Source organism: Fusarium keratoplasticum, chromosome 3 (genome assembly GCF_025433545.1).
Source record: "Fusarium keratoplasticum isolate Fu6.1 chromosome 3, whole genome shotgun sequence".
NCBI lineage: Eukaryota > Fungi > Ascomycota > Sordariomycetes > Hypocreales > Nectriaceae > Fusarium > Fusarium keratoplasticum.
In genome coordinates this window covers 4,370,016-4,388,447 of record NC_070531.1, presented here as the reverse complement: position 1 = coordinate 4,388,447, position 18,432 = coordinate 4,370,016, and the positions used below count along the sequence as shown (strand labels likewise).

The 18,432-nt window shown below is 48.3% G+C and overlaps 2 protein-coding genes across 2 annotated transcripts; one reads left to right on the top strand and one right to left on the bottom strand.

The window, feature by feature from the left end:
• Positions 1 to 166: 166 nt before the first annotated feature.
• Positions 167 to 2,647, bottom strand: NCS57_00466100 (Beta-lactamase domain-containing protein; the record flags this gene model as incomplete). Its single annotated transcript, XM_053054615.1, has 3 exons — positions 167 to 837; positions 898 to 1,437; positions 1,711 to 2,647. 3 exons carry the CDS (start codon positions 2,645 to 2,647, stop codon positions 167 to 169), a joined length of 2,148 nt encoding a protein of 715 aa, XP_052916775.1.
• A 13,983-nt stretch (positions 2,648 to 16,630) lies between these two features.
• NCS57_00466000 (uncharacterized protein) lies at positions 16,631 to 18,394 on the top strand (the record flags this gene model as incomplete). Its single annotated transcript, XM_053054614.1, has 1 exon — positions 16,631 to 18,394. One exon carries the CDS (start codon positions 16,631 to 16,633, stop codon positions 18,392 to 18,394), a length of 1,764 nt encoding a protein of 587 aa, XP_052916774.1.
• Between the last annotated feature and the right edge of the window lie 38 nt (positions 18,395 to 18,432).

Below are 18,432 nucleotides of genomic sequence, written 5' to 3'. Positions count from 1 at the left end.
TATAATTGGGCTTTAAAGCTGCAATTTCATTGAAAGCTACTCTCTTACTGACAATGCGTGGCACAGTCTGCAATTCTCCATAGAGGACGACATAGGGACAAGATGCTGGAAGTATCAGCCATTGCTACCCTAATGGCAACAACGTATGTTACAGCTCGGAGCCCCCCTATGTACTCGGACCATTCTTTGAGGTCGAATGTCGCTCAAACACCTCGCCAAACCCATCAAGCGACGATTCGTGCTTCCACCGGAGAGCGTCTATAACATCGTCATCACCCTTGACACTGCCATACCTCAAGATGTAGAAGTCTTGCCCATATCCATCATACTGAGCTAGTCTGGCAGCCTCGTCGTGAGTCAAGAACCAAAAGAAGCCATCATCTTGGTATGTCTTCAGTTCAAATGTGTCCGTCTTTCTTCCCATGAACAATATATGGAGGTTGCCTTGATCGTTGAGCCCAACGTCGATAAAGAAATTCTTGACTGTGTTGAAGTAGCGCCAGGCATAGCTGTCTAGAGGCCTATATGGCTCAGGACGTGTTCGGCCGTCAACGAGTTCCTTTTGAATGCTCTCCACCCTCTTCACTGCTAGGTCTGACGACTTTTTTGCCAGTTTCACATAGTCGTGTGCATTGTCAAGATTGTCCAGCAGAGCCTCGATAACCAGATTGTTGATGTACCTGGAGCCATCATTCAACGACAGCGAGTTCGTCAACACCACAACTGCCTGTTTAGTCTCTGGGAAAAGCGTTGCATGAGTCTGGTATCCCGGAATGTCGCCACTGTGCCAGATGGCAAGACGAGATGGAGCTCCAGTGCCCACCAACGGGTTAAGGTCTGGATCTCCACGAGATGGAGCTAGGACTGACGATAGTTGGGATCTTAGCTAGCCATAACCGTATGAGTGCTCTCGGATGAGGGGCATTGGCAGGATATTCCAGCCTGTCCACATAGTTGGGAGTTCGGAGAATGACACGGAATGGCACTTGGGTGCGTATGCCTGTTCTGTGCCCAGCTCAAGTTCTTCGGCAGCAGCATCCAAAAGAGCATCGTAAAAGATGACAAGATCAGAGACGCAGCTTCGAACACCGCCGGCCGGGCCCATCAAAACGTGATCTCCCTGGAGGACAGGCGAGATACGGACCGGTGTAACGTCGGAAAGGGCAGTGTAGGGCTTGGCTTCATTTTCCATTTGTTCAGTCCGGTCGGTGAAGTAGGTTCTCATCATGCCTAGGGGGCGAAGTAGGCACTCGTGAAGGAACGAGGAGTATGGTGAGCCGGAAACCATTTCGATGACATGCCCAAGAACCTCGTAGGCAAAGTTGTTGTAAACAAAAGACCCACGGAAGGGCTGCTGTTGCGGAACATAGCTGAGAATTTTGATGGCATCAGAGTCGTCGAACAAAGGAATGACCCAGGGAAATCGTGATATGAAGCCTATTAATCATTCTAGGGATGAAGTCAACGGGCCACAGCCTGGCCAGCGCTGAAAACGACACTAATTGGGGCATATTCAGAGGTTAGGGTTGTGTGTGATGTTCTGCGTCATGGAAAGTATTCAGGGTTGGAAGCCGTAACATTGCAAAGGCGACACCAATGTTCGAACATGAGCCAAAGTGTAGCATATTTGAGAATCTCCATCTACATATTCAATAGGAAGGACTGGTCTTACTGAGTCTATGCCACGATGCTCTACCCAAGCTCACCCACGATGCTCTGGTGCTGCTTCTATCCGCACCACGACCAACCACGTAGTCGCGTCAGCCAGATCAATGACACCCGGTCCCTGAATCTCCAAATGAGCAATATGCTCTCTCAAAGCACTCAACTGTCCCTCTGCGCCTCCACTCTTATCCCCAGTAGACGCCTCCAGCACGGCCTTGACCGAGACACCAAGAACCTCGGAAAGCTGTTCAGTGTTGACCAAGCTCGCATGGAGACCTCGCTTGTTGAACCAGTCCTTGTTGGCGACGGTCACGTAGGCGACCGCTCGTTCTGCAGGTGTCTTGGGCTTCCTCGTCACAGCCGCGATTGTGTGCCCCGGAAGACTCACGACTGTTCCAACAACACCAAGAGCAGCGCCGACGGGAATGGAAATGGCACCGCCAATGACACCAAAGGCCGCTCCAATGATGTTGCCCCTCTTTGCATTATCGCCAATGCTCTTTCCGACGCTCTTGGTGTGCGAAACAACGTTCTTGACATAGCTTGTCGGACGCTGGCCGACCTTCTTGGCAATGTCCCCAGCGTGGTTGATTGCGCGCTCTCCAACCTTGGCCGTCAAAAAAGCAGAAATTGTGTCCAGGAAAGAAGACCATGCCTCCTGCGTGATGCCATGGCTGAGCAGAGCTGGAGGGTAGGCATTGAGGAACGGAGCAGTGGGAGTGGGAGACTCCTGTGGGATTGCGATGGGTGGCTGCTTGCTCGACGATGCCTCGGAATAGGTGGGCAAGGGACCATCCTCGGGGAAATTGAAGGGCGCGTCTGCTGTTGGGCGCGTCGAGGCTTTGGAGGATTCGCCAGTAGCTGCGGGCGGGGACGTGATGTCTCTAGCTGACGATGGTTCGCCTATCTCGTAGGCGGGAGGAGCATCGCCCTCCTCCGGGGCCTTGTTGGCGAGATGCTCTCTCTCTTTCTCAGAAGACATTTTTGATGAGTAAATAGTGAAGGGAGATGATGATGAATCTGGGTTCGGCCATGAAGTGGGATCTTAAGGAACGCGATGAGCTCGTCAGGTGACCCGACTCGGCCACAGCGTCATCGGCTAACCGGCACCAGAGAGTAAGACGACAACTACCTAATCGGTTCATTCCAGCCAAGAGGGTTATTATAGATTATGAATTTGGAGGGATATTTTATTTCCACGTATAATACACATCTCATTCTTATCGTAGGGGCCGAAAAGGTCCCGGTTGATTTGTAACGGCGTTGTTAAACTAACAATAGATGCTAGATGTCGCTTGTAGTGACTGTCACTAACCCACCTAGGCAAACATGACCAAAAGACGAAAACAGCTTCAGAACGAAACATGCTTGTAGTTTTGCTTCAAAAAGGAACCCCTTCTTCGTCTTTCTTTCGCAAACCACCTCCATTACTAATAAACCAGGACTCCCTCTCTGCTGCCCCGTTGTCTCTCCTCGCCCAGAGATCCTGCGCAAGACCACAAGTCTTGAAATGCTGCAAGAAGCCCGCCCTTGAAAACACCCGATCGCGGTGTTTCCTTTCATCTTCGGGCTCAACCCTACCAGGGGGCACAATTCTCTCGATGTAGAGTTGTATCCCTTTGCAGCTGACACTACGGTCTGCCTCTGCCCTCTTCGCGTTGTACCAGGGATACGCGGTCGCTGACGCAAACTGGTTGCTTTCCCAGCCTGCCCTTGAGTCCACCTGCTGGGTAATGGCTCTTTCAGACGCGCCGAGTGAGGTGAGTATCGTAACAAGTTGTCGCGTTTGCATGAGGTAATCCCCAGTGAAGCAACTTCTGTAACTCTGTAGAGAGTATTTTCCAGGAACCGGATGAAGCACTGGCCTCAGTTCTCTCTCGAGCTTAGACCTAGATATTCCCACAATCTGAGCGAGCTTGTCGTACAAGTAGATAACACTGGTCACGTGCAGCTCAGGTGCTTTGGTAAGGCAGGAAAAGCAGCAACGTGTGCAGTCGGGGAGGTATAGGAAGTGTCCGAAATCACCACAGACCTTGCAACTGTAGGTCACAAGAGGATCGTACAAGTCTTTGATGCCGAAATATTCGCCTAATCCGGTTCGCAAAACCGCTGTCAGGCCTTCAAGCCCATGCGTGGAAACAAGCTTGTATTCGTGAAGGCGAGTCGCTATCACCCGGGCGTGCCTGTTGACACGGCGAAACCGAAGGTATGATACTATATCGAGCTGGAGGAGGATGTTGATGATGAGTTCTGAAGTGAGGAGATCCAAGACGCCAAGTCTAAACGGAGGACCATGTTTAAAGGGAGAAGGTTTGGTGAAATGTGTTTGGAGCAATGGCGCGATGGCTTGTATTTTATGTGGGCGTGTGCGGTTGAGAGCTAGAGCAAAGTCGCTCCGATGGTATGAGCAGACGCGAAGAACATCTTGTCGATATTCCTCGATGCCTATCTCTGAAGACATTTTCTTGTCGTTGTTGGTAAAATGGGGAGTTCCAGCTGATCAGATCATGGGACGAGTGAGTGAAGCGGCACAGCGCCTTGTACCTATCAGATCGGAGTATCATTAAATCCGGAGGCACTGCAGTACAGGTATTTCTGATCAAGGCTTGGATATGAGAGGGTTCTTATTAGGCAAGTATAGCATGAATTGCCAGGAATCTTAACTGAAAAATGGCTTAGATTGAGAGGGTCTTGACTAGAATAGAAACCCAACACAAGAAAATTCCTCTAGGATATCAGGAGTGGGTTTGAAATTGTGTGCTGAATATGCCGATGACATGGAGTGTCGCGCTCGAGCACATTGCGGTCTAGGCTTAGGTTCTACCTTTCTGCTACTGTATGTGGGCAAATATACTATAGTAAAAAGAATATGAGAAATAAACCATTACTTTGCCTATGTTGCTCAACCAGGTAAAATTCAATTCTCGGCACCGTGTACAAGCCAAGTCATGAAAGGTGGACAGGTAATTAGGCCATCTTCTTAGCCCACCTTCGTTAGCTAAGCCAACGTGCTGCACGGCAGATGCGGGCAACGCTAGCGAAAAGCGGTAAGCGGCACAAAATAGACATGCTCGGCCAGCGACTAATGCTTCGTACAGGCGATGACCCTTTCATGCCTCAATATCACGTCGTCACAAATACCGCATTGAGGGAAAAGCCCAAGATGCCCACGGTAATCGTCGGTCATGGTTGAAGTGGTGTTGATAAAGGAAGAGTGAAGTTGAGATGTGGTGGCGTCGAGTTAGGCAACTGCGTGCAATTTCGGTTGAGGGTTTTTCCGAATTCCCTTCACTGAAGTTCAATGAATGTTACCGAGAGATAAAATGGAAGCTAAATAACACAGAAAAAAAAAGAATATATAGCAGTTAGTAAAAATCTAGGATTTATCGTCTTGATGCTACTGAGTTCTATAATCGTATTACGTATCAACCTCGCGACAATCCGGGACGCGGGTCGAACAGCACTATAGGAGCTATACCCTGCCTGGAGGATGATTGCGCACATACCGACTACGTGTAAGTCAAGGCAGATAAGCCACTTCCTTCTCGCATCATTGGCGTGGGTCTTTAAGGAGTGACCCATTCTTCTGTGACTACAGAAAGTGTTCCAGCCATTGCAAAGCCTTTCCCGCCCACACCTTGGCCTTTGCTTGACGACGCGGGTTGTTGCTGTCATGGTCAGGCATGGCTATGCCCAGCCTTTGCCAAGCTCCTCCGATGTAGCCCCAAACAACCTCATAATAGGAGTATTCGATCATAGATCTAACTTGGCTTGACCACCGCTATGTATCAGGGTGTGGGGGAGCGTCGCAACAAGTAAAGGAATAATATAAATAAATAATAGCATTAGAATATTATTTAATTATCACTTTAAATTAACATACTTGATAAGTAAGTATCTCAGATAAGCGAGTATCTCAAAAATCCCTTAACCTATATTATTCCTACTTAATCAATTGATTTATAACTACCTAGCATATCATAAACGAATTATAAGGCTAGAATACTTCTTACCCTTTAGGCCCTTCAGAATAACCTAAGGTTAAGTCTCCGACGCGCCGCATCGATATATATAGTCTCTTAGAAGACCCTAGGTCGCCGATAAAAGGGTATTCTTTCTATATAAGAAACCACTATAAAATCACGCAAGCTATTAGATCTAGAGGAATAGATCCTTATTTACTTTATTCTTAACCTAGATTCGCGAAGATTTCCCCCCTAGCTTTATAGTATTAAAGAAATAGCTAATTAATTACTTGCTGACTATGATACGCTACTAATTAGCATGCACTAGGCTTATAACTTCTTTAAGTAATACCTAGAGCTTAAGATATGTTTTGTTTTTAAAAATATAATTACTAAAGAGCTAAGTATAAAGATCTAATAGTTATCTATAACTAGTTTCGCCTCGTAAGGAATATAATCTTAAAGTATAATATCTAATTAGATAATCTCTATAACTTTAATAAGATTAGCTTTCTTATAGGCATAATTATAAGCAGAATAGTTATTATAGGTTTAGAAAGGTATTTAAAGCTAAAATTAATATAGCCTAAAAACTAGGAATAGATTATAATAATCTAGGTAATTAATATAAAAGGCTAGGTAATCTAGCTATTTATTATTAGCGCGGGCTAATATCACCTCGCTAATTAGTACTAAGATAATAACCTCCCGGGCAATTAGGCGATTATAATAACTTAAAATAGCTAAATTAATAATAAGACTAATCTTAAGTAACTAAAGCACTTTAACTAATATATAACTAAGTAATTAAATAATTACTATTATTTTTTAATCCTTAATAGCTATAAAAGTTATTATTTTATTAAATTTAAGAGATATTATAAGAAGAAGAAAATTATCTAGCTTTATATATTACCTTATTCCTCTTATCTACTCTAGCCCCTTAATATTAGGTACTTTAGGCTACTAAAAAAGGCCTATGGTTAAGAAATAGAGTATCTAATTAGATACTTTATAACCCACGTTTTAAAGACTAAGTTCTTTCTAGCCTTCCATATAATACATAATGTGACGATTATATCTTTCCCAAGGGATAAACCAGTCGTGCTAGGTTTATATTAGTAGAGGGTTATTAGTATTATTTTAAATAAGGGGATATAAGTTATATCTAGTAATATACTTAAGGTATTAAGTATAATTAAGTTATATTAATAGCTAAGGTAGCTAATATATATAAAAGTATAATAAGTATATTTTATATACTTAAGTGTATTATATTAGACTAATCATAAGTTAGATTGCTATTATTCCTAGGCCGCGTCGGTCCTAGACCGATATTATTTTAATATATTATTAGTCCTCGTCTAATAGGTCCGTGGGACCTAGGGTTCTATAGAGACCACGTGATATAGCCGCGGAGGTCATAATATAATATCTCCCCTCTATTAAGTCTTATCCCCAAGACCTATATACCCTAGTCTTCCTATCCTTCTATTAATATATTTTAATCTTAACCCTTTTATTACTTCTAATGCCATAATAGCTAATTATATATCTAAATAAGTTTCCTAAAAAACCTATAAGTTATATATTTTTACTTCTTCTATAGAATTCTTAAATAAGGAAGCTAATATACCCTATACCTATTATTTTCACTTAGGCAAGCAGTATCTAATATCTATAGACTCATCGCGCTATAGCGAGTATATTCGCAATAAGAAATCTTATAATAGCACCCGCATAGCTACTTCCTATACATTCTATCTTCTTCGCTTCTATATATTCCCCGGGCTAACTATAATAATAACTTCTTTAATAAAGTAAGAGAAAAAATTAAAATAAGATAAGAGCAAGGCTAATAATACCCTACTTATATTTCACGAGGAGATAATAGAGCTTTAGTCTTATCTAGCCGCGGCGGCTAGTTATTTATCGCATATTTATAAGACTTAGAGTAGCATAAAAGTAAGGCATTCCGAGGCGACCCGCCGGGGTCTTTAAGAAATAAAATAAAAAAATAACCTTTTATTTATATTAGATACTTATAAAGGTATAATAATATATAACCTCTAGGTAGATTATATTCCTAATAAGGTTAACTAGGTATCCCTTAGGTTAGGCGATAAGTTCCTTAATATATCGCTTTTATTTAATCTTAGTATTACTAATAGAAGTTCTTTAGAAGGCAGTATATATTAATAAGGTATTCTAGGGGTTCCTAAGTATTTTCTAAGTCTAAGTAGTTTTTTTATTTAATAAAATATATTATTTTATTATTAATTTTATTTATATTAAAGATAGCTTCTATAATATATTCCTTTAGTTTATTAATTTTAGCCTCTAATTTATTACTAATTTTAACTTAAATAGTATTTTATATTAATTTAAGTAATAAAATATAAAAAATTAAATAAAATTTAACTTTAAGTAATAAGTCTAATTTATAATTATATTTTAAGATTTTCTATTTAATTTTATATAATTTAATATATTTATAATTAAGTTTTTTATTTTATTATTTTATTTTAATATTTTTTATTATAAGGTAGATTATATCCCCCTCTAAGAAGATTAGTCCCTTGATTTTTTTTTAATTAATATAGTTTATTATTTTATTTTTAATAAACTTAAGTTTTATTTTTATTTCTTTATATAGATTTTATAGCTAATTATTAATAAGAATTACTTTTAGGTTAATAATAATATTTTATATTTATTAATATATATCTAGGGTAAATCTAAAATTAGTATAAGCTAATATAATCTTTATATTTTTATTTATAGCTATATTATAGGCTAGCTAGGCGGCTAATAGCTTCTTAACCTAGTTAGTTTATTTATAATTAATATAATATTAAAAATATTATTTTAATATTTAATTTATATATTTGGTTTATTTATCTATTTCTTTATAATATATAATAGAGAATTTATAATTAATTCTTAAATATCTTATAAGGCTTTATTAAAATTTTAAAGTAAATAATAGTCCTTAGTCTATAATAATTTCGAGTAATATATTATATATCTTAGTAATATAAAAGTAAAAGAGATATATAAATTCTTTTATAATTATTACTTCTTTATAAGGTATAAAATAAGAAAATTTTATAAGTCTATCTATAATAATAAGAATACTATTATAGAAGTTTTTAATAGCTAGCTCTTCTAATAGGGGTAATTTAATAATAAAGTCTATAGTAATTAAGTCCTATAGTTATTCTATAACTAGGAGTAATTATAGTTTTCCATAGGGCTTATAGCATTATGCCTTAGTTTTTATATAGAGATTATATTAATTAATAATTATTAAAATAATTTTTTTTATTTTAAGGAATATAAATATTATTTTAATTTATTTTAGAGTTTTATTAATTCCTTAGTATCTATATAATTAATAGTTATATATTTCGCGCATAAGGTTATATTATAGTTTATTTAGGACTTATTATTTACTTATTTTCTTATTATCTAGGAGTTATATATTATACTCTTAGATCTACTTAAGGAGTAGGTTATATTATTCCATAGTATAAGCATTTCTTATAGTAATATAAGGTATCCCTATAGTTTAATTATATTTATATAGCTTTAGTAAGTACTTATCTCCTAGCTATATATAGTCATAATATATCCCATAGTCAAGGTAGTTATCTAGTCTTACCATAAGGTCTTCTTATATAAAGTATTAATATATTATTTCTTAGAAATCTCTATTATTAAGTTTCTTATTATACTTTATAGTCTAATAATAATATTTAATAAATTCTTTTATATATTTCTTCGGTATAAAGATATATTTCTAATATATAATTATCCCTTACTAGCTTCTTACCTAGTCTACCTATTTAATTATAAGTCTCCTAAGTTTACTAAGTGTGGTGGAATTCCTTGGGAACCACGTGACGAGAAGGGCCGAGGAATTCCCGGGGAATTCCCGGGGAATTCCCCCACTAAGAGACCCACTTTTCCCAAAGGAATTCCCAGGGAATTCCCGGGAAATTCCCCTAAGATTCCCTTGGGGAAATTCAGGGGAATTCCTAGGGAATTCCCTATAAGAACCCTTAGATCTCTTAGGTATAAGAATCATCGAATTTTGACCTTATTTTTCTTCCTTTTGGAAATCCGTGACCTATCAAGGACCCGGAATTTCTAAGAGGCGCCTCAGAGGATCAAGATTAAAAAGCCTTTATTGCTTTTCCCTTACAAATGGTAGCAGTTGATAACTCTGCCGCCCACTGACGAAGACCCTACCGCCTATGAGCGAATCGAACCTACTGGGAAGATACTTGTATCTCGCGTATAAAACAGGAGACTACCCACAACTCTTCCCACAACCGATCGCCGAGGAACTCGAGGACTTCGAGTCACTGTGGGCCGCAGACACCCTCCGTCTGAAGAACCTCACTAGCCGAGGGCTCACTATCTCACAAATCGAGCGGCAACGAATCAAATCGACTGAGCAAGGAGTCTCTTTTCCTTCTTCGTGGGCAAACCGACCCGAAAGTATCCGAGAGAGCCTAGTCCATTGGCGAACCAACCGGTTCCAGACGCAGTTCCGGGCGAAGCTCAGGAGAGAACTCGAGGAACACAAACAACTCCCGGTCGACCTAGAATTCGCTCCCCCGGGGCATTACCCGTCCTCCAGGCCAGACTCCCCAGAAGCAGATCACCAACGCGTATCTCAAGAAACCAACAACTCCCTCGCGGACCGACTAGCGCAGCTGACGCTGACGCCCAGCGGTCCAATTCCCATCCGTTTTGACCAACTCGCCGAAATCCACTCACCGGCTCGAGCTCCAAGACCAACAACCCGTTTCAGGGAGGCTAGCCACCACGGGCACTCACCGGTCTCCCCATCTCCATCGGAAGGCCTACCCCGGCCCATACGACCGAACATACCCCCGGCTGCTAGGCCCAGAATTAAACAAGAACCATCAGAATCCACCAGGACTAATACTGCGACCCAAACGCCGATGACCTCTACTTCAGCGGGCGGTTCCAACCGAGGCCCCCCCGGCGGGGATATGGGTACGCTGGTGGCCCAATCGAGCCGACAAAGCATGGCCCCGTACCAGGCCTCGGTGGCAGACGCGGGCGATCCGGCAGAAAACGGGATGCCTCCGGCCCAGCATAACGAGCGGACGTCCGCACACGACCTGGAGAACCGCGGGCACACGGAATCCATACCGCCTGAACAGCTCCAAAGAGAACGGGGGTCGGCCCCGAACAACGAGGCCAATATCTCGCAGCAGCCCACCCTAGCTCTATACACGATCGGACCCGACCAGCTCAGGGACCTTCTCTCCGCGATCCAAGGACCACGGCGCCCTCAGGTTCGGTTTCGTACGGAAGACGTGGGGAAGTTCCAGCCAGCAAGCGGATACGACCGAACCTACGATAAATCCATAATCCAGGGCACCTACACCATATTCCGGAGCGTGGGGCAGTTCATCGACGCATTAGACCGCTACCACTCACGGAGCCCGGAGCATGCGGAAGCCCTAGTGCCGAATATCCCAACCCTCTTGCAAGGGGCCGCCCTAGAATGGTACGCCAGCGACATCGACGACGCTGAAAGGCGCGGGCTCTGGGACACACAGAGCTTCCCGAGATGGAAGGAGCTCCTACGGGAACGATTCAGACCCCGACCGGAAGCCGCCCTTCGAGCATTCCTGGACGAACGTTTCACCATCGAAGATGTCCGGAACGAGAGAGACTTCCGAAGCTGGGTAACCTCCTTGAAGAGGATGGGCAGCGAAGCCGGCTACCCGGAAGGGCAGCTGGTAATTCAGGCATATGTCCTACTCGACAACTACCTTAAGGAAAGCTTCCCCCAGCCCCGAGCAACGGACTCCTTCAACGACTGGATTGAGGATTGCGAGCGAAAGATCCCTAACGTATATATTCGCGCAACGGTGGGAGACTGGAGCGAGCGAAGAAGCAGGCTCAACCGGAAACCCCGGGAGTCAGCTCGGACCCCCCGATTTCCTAATACGGCAATTGCCGGCAGGGATCCCGGCCGAGGCCGGGGAGCGGAGTCACACCCGGGGTCTAGCGCCCCCCGGTTCTCCGGACAACCAGCCGGGCCCGCTCAGCGCCAATCTTACAACGGAACCGCCCGAACTACCTTGGCAAATCCAGGCGGCAACCGACACGGCCCATCCCAGGCGCTGGTCCCAGTGGCACGGGCTTTCGCTGCTATCGAGGCCAGCCAAGAGAACACCGAAGAGGGATATTTCCTCACCAGGGAGCAATGGACCTCCCTGCGCGCCACGGTGGAAGGGAAGGAAGGGTCGGCTTACCTAGCCACCCCAGTCCAAGACAGGTCCGACTACGACACCGCAAGTGAACCCGAGGAAGAAGCAATCAACCTAGCCGTAGAGGCTCCCCCGATCGCCGATATCCCGGAAATCGCCAACTTTGTCCCTACCGGGCGGGAGGCGGACTCGTTCGCGGAAATCCACTCGGAACCCTCCACCGTCCCCGTGGTGAAATGTATTCCGGAGCATATTGTGCCCGGGCCCGGCCAACCCGCCATACACTCATTCGCCCGGATAAAAATAGCGAGTGGTCCAGACGGGATAACACAAAGAGAAATCTGTGTCGACACCGGTGCTGGTCGATCAGTCGTCACCCGGGAATTCCTGTCGTTTCTGCCAAATATACGGTTAGATCCCACTAAGACCATCGCCCTGCATGGCGTGGGAAGCTCACGAACGGTGGGATGGGCGGACTTCACGGTATACTTCCCTGGAATCAGGGATGGGAAGCCTACCGTAGGCGAAGCAGATACCGGGGCCTGGATCGTGGACAAGCTAAGCACAGGTCTTCTCCTCGGGCAGGAATTCAATATCCCGCACGGGGTGGACATCCTAAATAGCGAAAAGCAGATACGAGTCAAATCGGGCGGAGGGCTCCTAATACCAATGACCCCGGGACACTCGATGGACCCCCGTGCTCAGCGGGTGAAAGCCCGGGCCAAAACCCAGATCCGGGCTCATAGCGGCGCCTACATCCCGGTACGGACACGCGGGGCAAGCAGAAAGGGAGACCTCCTTTTCGAACCAACCATAACGGGAGGGATACCAGCCATAACCCGGACCGCCGAAGGAGTTTTCTTCTACAATGGCTCCCCCAACACACGGGTCATCCACCGGGGCCAGAAGCTTGGCATTCTACGCCCGGCCAACCCCGAAGAATCCCTGGAGGAAGATCAATGGGCGCGCCTGCTAACCGCCCACGGGGAAAGCGTGCTGGAAGGGCGAGCCTTCTCTAGACCAGACCCGCGAGCACGAACGGGCGAAACCACTTATATAAGCAGTGACGACCCGGCACGAGACACAGCGGAACCCGCCCCCAACCGCGACCAGTCGGCGCCCCCAGAGGAGAACGATGCCCCGGAGGGGCGACTCTGACATGCGGAGCTGGATCCGAGACTCAAGCTAGGGATCTCTCGGTCAAAGAACCTACCCGAGATCATTACCAACCTGGGAGTTCGGATCCACGACTGGGGAAACCTGGTTAACCGCAGGATCCAAGACCTTCTGGCGGAATTCCCGAGCTTATGGGAAGACACCGGTCCCATCGTCGTCGACAAGAGCCAACACATGAAGATCCCGCTGGTTGAGGATTGGCACCAACGGAAGCTAGGATCACGTCCCTACCCCCTCAGCCTCAAGGCAAAAGAGTTCCTTGATAAAACATTCGGGGCCCTCCACGACCAGGACCGCATGGAGTTCCAGCAGGAACCCACACCGTTTGCTAGCCCAGTTTTCGTGGTTTGGAGAGTAGTGAACGGAAAGGAGAAAGGAAGAGTCGTGGTAGACCTCCGCGCCCTTAACCGCGCGACCGTTACCGACGCATACCCGATGCCCTTACAGAGCGACGTGATCGCCAAACTTAAGGGAAAACGATACATCAGCGCAGTGGACGCCCGGTCTTTCTTTCACCAATTCCTCGTCCACGCCGAACATCGGGACCGCTTCACCGTTGTGAGCCACCGGGGGCTAGAACGATCTAAGGTCGCTCTGATGGGATTCAAGAATTCCCCAGCCTACGTTCAAAGATTCATGGATAATATACTTAGACCACACCGTGACTACGCCGCTGCCTTTATCGATGATATTATCATCTTCTCGGATACGCTGGAAGACCATATGCGACACCTCCGAGCCCTCTTTACGCTCTTCCGGGACCGTAACATCACCCTATCCGCAGACAAGTCCTTCCTAGCCTACCCGTCCGTACAACTATTGGGGTTCAAAGTCGATGGCCTCGGGCTGTCCAATACAGACGAGAGGGTCCAAGCTCTACGTAATATCAGCTTTCCCAGTAACCTCGCGGATCTAGAGACCTGGATCGGGATGGTAGGGTGGCTACGTAGCCTGATCCCCAGATTCTCACAACGGATCGAACCCCTACAGAGACGCAAGACAGAGCTATTGTCGAAAGGACGGGAAACAGGCAACCTAAAAACCGGCCAAAAGCGGAAGGGTTACGTTCACTCGGCCACCTGGGAGGGATCCGAGGAGGAGAGGAGGGCATTCACCGATGTAACCGAAGCACTGGCGTCCGCCGGAGCCTTATGGCACTTTGACCCCAATCAAGAGTTACTCGTTATGCTCGATGCGTCTAAACGCGGAATGGGGGCAGTGGTATTCCACTTGGACCCTTCATACGTGTGGGACGGCAAGGAACGCATCCCGGGAACGGCGATCAGGCCAGTGCTATACTTAAGCCGCGCCCTTCGGAGCGCAGAAACACGATACTGGCCAACCGAGCTAGAAACAGCTTGCCTCGTCTGGGTATGCCGGAAGCTTAGAACGATGCTATTCTCTAGCAGGTTCGGGAAAATCCGCATCCTCACCGACCACGCGGCTATCTGCGACATCGTGAACCAGCTCACAGTGTTTTCCTCGAGTCTACGGGCTAACGACCGGCTCATCCGGGCCTCTCAGTACCTCAGCCAATACCCGATCACCGTCCAGCATATCCCCGGAATCACTAACCTGATTGGGGATGCCTTATCGCGTCTACCAGGAGCCGAGCCTCCACCAGACGAGGGCGAAGGGGAGCTAGACCGCGGATGGGACATGGGGGAACACTACGACCTAGTGCACCACTATACCGAAGCCTCGATGAGCCCCACCATCCGGGAAGCCATCATTAAGCAATACAGCCGGGGACCACGGTGGAAAGGCATATTAGAGCAATTAGGAGACCAGAACGAACGAGACGGGCTCCCCTTTACCCGCCAACACGGCTTACTCTACCTGGTCGAGCACGACGGACGGCGCCGCCTCTGCGTACCGGACCAAGTTGCAATGGAACTCATCGAAGATATGCACCAACGGAAGTTCCATCCCGGAGTCAACACCATGAGGGAAGACCTAAGGAATTCCTTCGTGATCAACCGCCTTAAACGAAAAATCGAAGAAGTAAGGAAGCGGTGTGATACCTGCGAAAGGAATAAGACCGACAGACAAAAGCCGCCCGGGGAACTCATACCCATTCAGTCACCGGCAATCCCTTTCCACACGATAGCCATGGACTTCGTTACCGGAATGCCTGACGTCCCCAGTGAGGGCCAGCCATGGCTGAACCACGGGTTTAGCACCTTCGACGCCTTCCTAACGGTCACCTGCAAGTTCAGCCGGATGTCCCTTATTATACCAGGACACTCAAGGTTCACGGCCGAACAATGGGCCCTCTCCCTGGTAGATGAGCTAAGACGGTGTAACTGGGGTATTCCCCGAAGCATTATATCTGACAGAGACCCAAAGTTCCTCAGCAGCTTCTGGCAGACCCTATGGATAGCCATGGGAACCAAGCTCCAGATGTCTACGGCTTGGCACCCACAGGCGGACGGCGCAACCGAACGTCGAAACCAGTCCATTGAGATTGCCCTCCGCCATTGGACCAGCGACAACCCAGTGACCCCATGGACGGCGGCCATAATACCGCTGCAATTCACCATGAACAACACATACGTGAAGGCGATCCAAACAACGCCGAGCGAGCTCGTCACCGGCCAGAAGATGGACGATGGCCTCCGACACCTGGGTGAGGTCATGGACCGGTTCGACCGAGCCGCCCTCCAAGACGACGCGCGGCTGGCCATCGCCTTTGCGCAAGCCGCGATGAAGAGGAACTACGATAAGAAACACCGCCCCCTGTCCTTCAAACCAGGCGACTGGGTGTTCCTCAGGCTAGGAAGGGGATACGATGTTGCAGACGATAGGAAACCCAAGCTGAAGGAGCGTCAGACCGGGCCCTACCGCGTCGTGGAGAGGGTCGGCCAGCTCGCCTACCGACTCGATATGGCGGATAACCTCGCCGTTCACCCAGTAATCTCTATCGCGCACCTACTACCGGCAGAGGCCCCAGACAAGCGGCCAGGCCCGGTACCGGTAGAAGAGGATACTGGAAAATGGAGGGATGACTACCAACACTTCGAAGTGGAACGCATTATCGGATCCCGGAAGAGAAAGTTTGGGCGAGGCAAACCAAGGACCGAATACCTAGTGGTGTGGAAAGGGTACCCAAGCAACTACAACAATTGGATCGACGAAGAAACCATTGACGCCCCCAAAGCGGTGGCCGAGTTTGAGCAAAGAACCAAAGACACTCAAGCCTTGATCGACAAATCCGAAGCACGAGCCATGGAAACCGCCAAGGAAGACAAAGAGCACTCCCCCACACCAGCCAGGCGGCGCTCACCACGAGACCACCCAACAAAGGAACCAACAAAGCAAGCCACACAGGAGATCCAGAAGAGGAAGCCAGGCCGCCCTCGCAAGCAAGCTTGAGGAGGAATTCCCTGGGAATTCCCTGGGATTTCCAGGGCAACGCACGGGCAGCATCGCGAGTCTGACGGCCCATCACTGCCCGGGCACTGGCGGCGCGCACAACAACAACAACAACAACAAAGAACCGCGCCCGACCCAAAATGCATTTCCTCTTCTTTTCCTCCATCCTTCACCTACCCAGGAGGGATCATGACCGATCAACCACAGCCCGTCAAGTCATTCCCCGCCTGCAGCGACAGGCGATTCATCAGCCGGGACGCAACGTATCGCTCCCTATTCTCCAACGTCATCAAGAAGCCCAACTGTGACCTCACCTACGAGGGATACCTTCGGGCCATCCAACTCTACGGTCGGGAATCCCGCATAACATCCTGCCAGACATCCCACCACTTCAGCCGCTGGGTCGACAACTACCCAGACGTACACCGCGTTTTCCGGAGGCAAGCCAAAGCAGACGGCTACGACCCAGCCACAGGCGCCTCAGCTCCGTGGCAAGGCCTGCACTTCCCGTCTGGAAACATCGGCCGGGACTACCCCGAATACGCGGTAGAAGACCAGGGCACCTACGGAGTCAGGGTCCACGAGAGACACGACCGAGAACCCCCGCACACCCCGAGACACCGAAGAACCGTGGTCCGCATCCCAGACACGAGATACCTCCGCGAGAACGACTCCCCCACGCACGACTCCGACGCATTCGCTGAGAATTCCGAGGGCCTATCCCCCATCACCGAAGAACGAACCCCCGAGGCAGACACCACCAGCATGCCCCGGCAGCCCCGAGACAGAGCGGGCAAGTTCGTGTCCACCCGCACCGGCGGAAGACTACGGGGAAACCGCAAGCCCAAGGACGGCGATGTCGCCGGCAACATGATGGGGCTCGCCGAGATGGCCCACGTCCTTTCCGAAGCCGTGAACGCGCTCACCCAACCGGAAGTCTCCGAGGAGACCGTGGAGGAAGCCCGAGCCGAACTCCGCAGCCTGGGCGGCGCCAATAGCATTGGGGAGTTCCTCGACTGGGTATACGCCAAATACGACGGCACGCGGGAGTCCGACAAACCGGCCACGCCCACGTTCGGGTCCAGACTCAAGAGCAGCAACAAGTCGAACCGTGTCTCCCGCAACTTCAACGACACGCCAATTCCATTCGACACCAGCCGTGACCGAGGCGAACCCCGCGGTGACAAGAGAGGCCGGGACAACACCCACGATGGCGACGAAGACGAGGACGACGACCTCTCTCGGCTGATCAAGGTCCGCGCGGTGGCCAGCGAGGTTGCCGCCGCTGCCCGGGAGAGAAAGTTCCCCAGCGGCTGCGTCATCCTCGAGGAACGCTTCCGAGCCGAGGGCGAATCATACCAGTGTTTCTGGCTGATCTCCGCCGACCAGGCCATGCTGTTCCCCAACGAGACCTGCGCAACCGGCTTCAGCATCGGGCTCAAGCAAGTCCGGGAAGAATCCGGGAAGAACCTGTCTCTGTCTGACGCAGCCCGCCTGCTGGAAATTGACGACGATTTTGTGCTGACCATGGACCTCACCATCCACAAACCGCTGACCGCTGACCCCGCCGTGCCGTCACTCATCCAGGCCGTCGCACAAGAACCCATGTTTACCGACCCAGACACCGCGCTGCCGCACTTCCGGAGGGCGGCCAGACGAGCAAGAGCCGCGGGCCACCGAGTCACCAACGCCACCGCCGTCGTGGCCTTGCGCCCTGAGATCCAGGAATCCCACCGCTTCGCCCGAGGAATGCCGCAGGCCATCGAGGCATCGCAAAACGGCCGGTTCTGGTTCCCCTACACTAGAATTGACAACGTCGAGGCGGCCCAGATCCTCTCCTCCAGAGAGCAGAAGCAGTACACGTGGTCACTGTACAAGACCATGGCCGCACCTGGCCAGGAAAACGAGGACGGTGAAGATGAAGGCGAAGGAGAGGACGAAGGCGAAGCCTAAGGGGTAGGCGACGATGCAGGTGTGCAGATGGGCCGCGG